This window comes from Nannospalax galili, unplaced genomic scaffold (genome assembly GCF_000622305.1).
Source record: "Nannospalax galili isolate Female #2095 unplaced genomic scaffold, S.galili_v1.0 scaffold305, whole genome shotgun sequence".
In the NCBI taxonomy this organism is placed as follows: Eukaryota; Metazoa; Chordata; class Mammalia; order Rodentia; family Spalacidae; genus Nannospalax; species Nannospalax galili.
The window spans coordinates 1,227,171-1,234,540 of NW_008356258.1; the positions used below are offsets into that span (position 1 = coordinate 1,227,171).

At 36.7% G+C, this 7,370-nt stretch overlaps 1 protein-coding gene across 11 annotated transcripts in view; it reads right to left on the reverse strand.

The window, feature by feature from the left end:
- The window catches only part of Lrba (LPS responsive beige-like anchor protein), a 674,454-nt gene that overhangs the window by 517,378 nt on the left and 149,706 nt on the right, over positions 1-7,370 (reverse strand). For all 11 annotated transcript variants that reach the window (XM_029556710.1, XM_029556708.1, XM_029556707.1 and 8 more), the window contains 6 exons: positions 6,313-7,350; positions 4,802-4,980; positions 3,828-3,981; positions 3,249-3,429; positions 1,400-1,527; positions 884-991 (listed from right to left, as the gene is read on the reverse strand). In XM_029556710.1, the coding sequence (XP_029412570.1) occupies positions 884-991; positions 1,400-1,527; positions 3,249-3,429; positions 3,828-3,981; positions 4,802-4,980; positions 6,313-7,350 (1,788 nt within the window). The remainder of the gene's footprint in view (positions 1-883; positions 992-1,399; positions 1,528-3,248; positions 3,430-3,827; positions 3,982-4,801; positions 4,981-6,312; positions 7,351-7,370) is intronic.

Below are 7,370 nucleotides of genomic sequence, written 5' to 3' on the forward strand. Positions count from 1 at the left end.
CCAAAAACATTTTATCATGTATCTTTTATCACCTTTTAGCACACATCTGAGGAACAAAAAATCTAATACTTAGTAAAATAATACAGTATTCAGGAATAGTATATTTCATTACATTAAGAGCATGAATTCTGAAGTCAAGACTGTTGGGTAATTCTATCATTTACTAGCAACATCGCTTTGACCAAGTTACTCAAGTTCTCTATTTCTCAAATTCTTCATCTGTAAAATGAAGATTTTTCTTAGAAGTTATTGGACTTGCTGTGTGCATGAAAAGGTCAGGCAGTGTGTGCTGGATAGCTTTAATGTCAACTGGACACACCTGCACTGAGGGAGCCTCAATTAGGGAATTGCCTCCATTGGACTGGCCTGTGGCCATGTCTGTGGGGCATTTTCTTGATTGTTGAGAGATGTGGAAGGGCCCAGCCCACTGTGGGTGGTGCCACCCCTGGGCATGTGGCCCTGTATTGTATTAAAAAAGCAGGTTGAGTGCAGGCCAGCAGAACTTCTCCACAGCCTGTGCTTCAGCTCCTGACTCCAGATTCCTGCCCTGAGTTCCTTCTTTGGGCTCCCTCAGTGATGAACTGTGACCCAGGAGATTTAAGACAAATAAACCCCATCCTCCTCAAGGTGGTATTGGTTACAGTGTTTTGTCACAGCAATTGAAAAGAAACTAAAACAAACTGCTTACTATGTGCTAGTGCATTGCTCTTGCACTGTGATAAACATAGATAATCCTTTCTAAATTTCATAATTCTAAAGCATTGTCAGGAAATATGGTTTCTAGGTCTTCCTATCTCTACCAAGTTTTTAATTTAAGGACTTTAAGTCAAGGAGGAAGCATCTATCAACTAAAAGAATACTTGAAAGAAACATTTGAACTTACTATGTCTCTGAAAACAACTGCTCTAAGTCGATTAATGTCCATGTCCTGCAGGAGCCGGTCAAGATCTCTTACTGGAGATATACCACCAGTCACAATGTCCATGGGGCTCTATTTAAGATAATGATAATAATAAAAATATGTACAAATTATACAGATTTTTAAAATAAATCCACACAGTATTCTGAAAGTCTAGAAAAGTATGCCATAACATTCCTTTTCCAAGTCTTTTTTCATACTTCTCTTGAAGGGGGTGGGGTACTACAGAAGGAGTTACATACGAAAAGTTGACATATTTGAAGGGAAAAGTACCACAGCAACAAGAAAAGTATTTTGAAAAGCAGACAAGATTAAGAAGAAATCTTTGTGTGCTTAAACACAAACTTTCAAATGTTAAATTGACAGACTAAACTATTCTGTCAGACTTATTTACTTTATGTTGAAGTGCACAAACTAATTTAAAAGCTTAATTATGAAATACAAGTATGCCTTGGTGAAATTAATGATTCTGTATCTTACCTTTGCTGCAGATTTCCCCATGGGAATCAGGCTGTGTACTGTTTTCAGGGCTTTTGTCATATCTCCCCTAGCTTTCAACTGTGAATGTTGTTGACACTCTAAGCAATTCCTTACTGCCACTGCGCACACTGTAATGTATTTTAAGGAAAAGGTTGGAAAAGAAAAGAAAATTATATTTAAGGATATGGAGCATATATAAATCGCCTACACAATTCCTATAACATTTTATTCAAAACAGATTACTTTCAATAATTCCTAAAATGTCCCTAGGCTATCACCTAGTATTTATGGTTTGTTTTCTGTTCTGCTATGACTAGGATATAGGGGAGTCAGAGCAGGGGATGTAGCTCAGTTTGTAGAGCACTTGCCTAGCATATATAAGGTCCCGAGTTCGATCCCCATCCTCAGCAAAGAACTAGGCATGGTGATGTATGTCTATGATTCCAGCACTCAGGAGACAGGCAGGGGATCAGAAATACAATGCCATCTTCAACTATGAGGCAAGTTTAAAGTATGCCTGGGCTTCATAGGACCCTGTCTCAACAAACACCCATCAGCCCCCCTAAAATGATTAGGGAGTCAGTAGAGCCCAGTGATTTACACTTTTAGGTTCTGCTGAAAGGGAATCTGTTCAGGAACGTTTTGGTTTGTTTTGTTGTACTACAAAGGAACGCACAGGCTTCAGCATGCTAGGCAATTACTCTAACACTCTGGTACATTCCCAGTCCAGTTCAGAAACCCTAACAAGTTTAAAGAGTCAAAAATAATGGACAAAAGTATACTCAGATTTCAACTTCACAAATTAGAGCTTCCAATTTTAGATAAATTTCCTAATTCTCAGTCTACAATTTCTTCATGGATAAAGAACAAAATGATTGTTGATGCAGTGTGAAAATCAGCAATCATGACAACAATCGTAATAAGTCCTATTTTGTTGTTCTTATATACTTGACTCATTTAATAATTTCTATAAATTGTTCTATCAATTTCTTTAGCGCTAACTAAAAGGTACATTGAATGGCATTTTGAGTAAAAAAAATAATAAAGCATAAAGAAATCTAAGTAGAGACATTAACTAGTTTATATAACATTCTCAATAAATATAGAAAAATAATTAATTGGTTTCTCTACTGGTGGTGTATTTTCACTGGTGCCTTATTACTGCTTGTCTTCATAAGGCCATGGTTCCTCAGGGCTTGTGTCCATTTCTTAGGCTCCCTTCCCCCACTGTTTTCTTTCCATTTAACAAGCAAGTCATCTAATAAAATCTCAATGGTTACAGCTGGAAACAAGAAACCATGCACAAAGGGTTTGCTTCATCTAATGAAGACTTCTTAACACATAACAGCCACTTTGTATATTTTTGCTTTCACCTAAAGAACTACATCCAGAAGACCAGATTTAATGATTTTATGAACTACTTTAACAAATTAGCACAGTTTATTTTAATAAAGGCTGCACTTGAATGATACCCATTGAGAACCTTCCTCCTGAAATATGCTTGTAAGACAAAAGGAATCGACATCAATGTCTCTTGAGAAAAAAATCTGAGTCTCACCCCAGATGAACACATGTTAACAAGATCGTCTGACCATTTATGAAATTCGAGAAGCACTATAGCTCCAAAGGGGTAAGGGAGAAGGTGAGCGTTGGCTAGAATCGCCGTAGCAGCATTTTCAGATATGCCCTCCCCATGACCAAACTTGCTACCCACACTACCATGTGCACTAAAAAGTAGAAAAATGACACTTGGCAGCAATACTTTCTTCCCCCAAACAAGACAATTTTCACCTTAATGTATGGTGATTGGTAATGTGAAATGAAATTCCTAACAGTTTTAACAGCTCACCCAGTCGGAGACACTGTCGAAGAATTCCTCCAGATGACATATTTTTTTCACCTTCAATTTCAGCAAAGCCAAGAGAACTTGCAAATATAAGGACATCCACCAGGCTAATTAGCCTCTGCAAAAACGTCACTGAGGCTTCTATTGACAGGCCTTGAGTAGGTTCAATATTCTCCAGCTCATGCTATAAGGAACAAGGTTTGGTAATTATAACTAATTTTAATTTTTACCAGATACAGCCCTCAAATTTCTAAATTATATTAAAAGTAAAGGTTTTTGGAAATCTAGTACAATAGACTAATTTACCTTTTTACATAGGAAAGAGCACTGGGCACATTCAAGTGAAACACTCTCAATTATATTCTTCACTAGCTAACTCATCCCTAAGAAAGCAACTTTCTTTTAAAGCTTTTCATGCCTGCAACACATTCTAAACTCTTTTCAGGTAATTGCAAAAGTTCTTTTGTTTGTTTCTGATTTATAGCAGCTAAGATGCATAGTAACCACCATGTAAGCTTGGTCAATAAGGCTGCATGGCACTTGTGATTTCACACCAATTGTATATAGTAGGGAGGTCCTTACTGTAGCCGATGTAGCAGCTGAAAGCAATGGCAGTATACCCCCACAAGCCATGACCATATTGTCCATCACTTGAGAGATGAGATGAATTGTGTTGTGTACAAAGATGACATTATCACTGCTGTTCACGAAGTCCATTACTGTCTTTGTTGAATGGCTGTCCAAAGATAAATGATGTTTACTGATAAAGCTAAAGAAGAGAGATTACAGTATGCCTACTTGAGGAGAGGTATAAAAGGAGGAGCTGTTGGGTCACCCTGAAAAGACAGGAAGGATAAGGGGGACAGGACTGGGGCGGGGGACACACATCCTCAGAATAAGTAAACCGTTCTTTGTCAGCAGTCACTATCTGTGTCCTGCTTAAGTGCTGACGCATAAGCACTATTCATCTTATTTGTATTAAAAAGTTGAAAGAAATTATACTTATTGAGAAGTCACAGTGAAAATCAGGAGGTAAATGGCACTATATGTGCTATTAAAAATGAATTTTCTACTAATATGTCTTTGGGTAATGGTATAAAATATTTTTAAATACAGTGATAGGGTCACATACAAATAAACTAGGTGCTATTAAAGTTATAAATCATATAATATAAAATAATCTGAAATATTCAGATTTCTTGTGCCAAAAACAATGTTATACATGGCTTTCAATTATTTTTCATATTTACAATAACAGGCCCATCTGGAAAACCTACCATCTAGCAAATTCTATAAAACAGCCATAGAAAACCTTCAGCAATTTTTTTTACAAGAAAAATCTTGGATTTTCATGTTTTTGTAAGCCACACTAAGATTCCATTCATAAAAGGGAGAATAATTGTTAATGCAATAAAATACTACCAGAGGATACTTTATATTCTATTTTTTTACTAAATATCTGAAGCAATACAAACAATACAAAATGTTTACATATATTTATTTGAAAATGGACACAAAGATCTGTACACATTTTCTATAAGAACATATAGACAAACCTTCTCCACATCTGTATATCTGTTTCTATGGAAAATAAGAGATCAGTGAGCAAGCGCTGATGCATTTGAGACCATTTGAACTCAGGAATACGAAACATAGTAGGTCTGGGATCCCTCCTTTGTGGGTCAACAGCATCTGGTGCTGTCCCTTGGCCTGGCTGCTCTTGTTGCCTTGACATCTGATACAAAAAAGTTTTAAAAAGTAATTAAATACTTTTAAAGGACAGCATTAGCAAAGTAAGGAATTCAGTAATTTCCATGAAACTCATCTAACAAATACTCTAATTCTAAGACAATAAAGTATAAAATTAGAGAGAAGAAGCCTATCGAAGAGTAATCACAGTAATATTTCCACACATTTAAGGTAGGGTAATCAATAATGGTAACTATCACAATTCAACAGTAAATAGCTCAGAGCCATGTTACTAAAGATGCTGCCACTATGCAGCATTTCATAAAGAAAGTATGCAGTTTTTTATTTTGAATCTCAGCAAAAAAGAAAGACAATATTTACAATCCAGACATTAGCTGGATTAACCTTCACTAGCTAAAACAAGCACAGGCAAAAGGTCAACACAATGAAGAGAAGAAAAAGGAAGCTGGAGGGATGGTTCAGTTGTTAAGAGCATTTGCTCTTGCAGAGGATGCAGGTTTGATTCCCAGCACCCACACCAGGCAGTTTATAACTGTTTGTAACTCTAGTTCCAGGGGATCTGATGCCCTTTTTCTGGCCTCCACAGGTTTCTGCGCACATATTGTGTATATGAACTCACACAAGCACACACATAAAAATTAAAAACAAATAAATAAAATTTAAAAATAAGAACAGACAAAAAATAGGTGGGGGAGAAGGGACAGAAGAAAAAAGTAAGCTCAAAAAAAAAATGCAACCAACCATTTTTCTCGCTTGTCACTATGAACCACGGATTTAAAAAAAAAAAGAGAAAGCTATGCCTCTCAATCACACAGATTCATGACAATACTTATAGTACAAATTAAACTCCAAATTTTGGCAAATACATAGCCCTAGATTTTATTGGAAAATTAATGTGTGACTGATTTAGTAAAAAGGTAAAAAGCAAATATTTCTAATAACTACTTTATAAACTAAAATTATGTCAGTCTTGGAGCTTGAAAGTGGAAATGTTTGGTGATACTATGGTAAAATAATAATAAAAGGTGACATTTAATAAACTCACACTAAAACTTAGAGTATAACTCAGTAGTAGAGCATATGCCTAGTATGTATGAAACCCTAAGTTCAATCCTCAGCACCACAATAAGTAAACTAATTAATTCACACTAATGGTCAAACACTATAAAACCATTTGGGAAATATTATGTTTCCATATACATTTACATAATTTTGAATAGGATGCTAACCAAATATAAGTATCTACATATGCTCTATTTTTAACTCAGTGGAAGTACACTTCAAAAAGACTATATATATATATATATATACACACACACACACACACACATATACATACATATATACATATAATTACCTCGAACACATGTCGATGAGGCTGAGGTGCTTCCATGCTTGTACTGGCCTTTAATTCCAATCGCTCAGTATCTAAAGCAACACTGGAAACATCCAGCTTTGCAATCTTTTGCTCAGAAGTAGCAGGAATCTCACAGACATCACCAGCACAATCACTAAGTGATTTAGTTTCTCCATCAAGGTTAGTTGTTTTCTTCCCTTCATCCAGCACCTGATCAATGTCTGACTGCACAGTTGTTTGGGCAACAGTAGTTTCTGGTGAGGCAGCTACAGACCCTGTGGCCTTCAGAGCTGGGAACTCAGAATCTTTAGTGTCTCCAGTTTCAGAATCAATTTGCATTTCAGTAACAAATACTTCCTCTTCAATTACTACTTTGCTATCATTACCTCGCATGTCTGGCCCTTCAAAGGCTTCAGAAGAAGCTGCAGATAGACTACTGTCTTCCAGCACTGTGGGCAAACTGGCTTCCTCAGTAGGGCTGCCTTCTACTTTCAGTTCCACATAATCATCATCTTCCTCTACTACAGACTTGTTCAATAATTCTAGCACCTCTGAAGCATCTTGCTCTGAGGGAGAACTCATGGAAGCACTTACTTCATTGATAGCCACTGTATCTTTGCCAGGTATTTCAAAAGAATTAGAAAAAACAGTCAGAGGTTCTACTGCCTCAGGAGATGCTTCTAAATCACTGGCATCCTTTGTCTCATTTGTCATTGTTTCTTCTAAAGTGGCCTCATCCAGCAACTTCTGATTTTCCTGCTCCATTTTCCTTTCTTCACTAGATATGTGAGCTGTTTGCAGCTCAATGTTGGATGAAGAGTCTACTGAACTTGCCTTCCCAATACTTGAGTTCTCATCACTATTTCTAATGAACTGAGGAGAAACAGGAGACTCCTTCGTATCTGATTGCTGGGACCCCACTGAAACAGTGACTTCTGGAACCAGACTGGAAGGGCACAACACCATTTCTTCATCAGCTTTGCCCTGCTGTTCCCTAAATATGTTGGCGAGGTTTTCTTTGTGTATTTCAAAAGTAACCTAGAAGAAAAAACAAACAG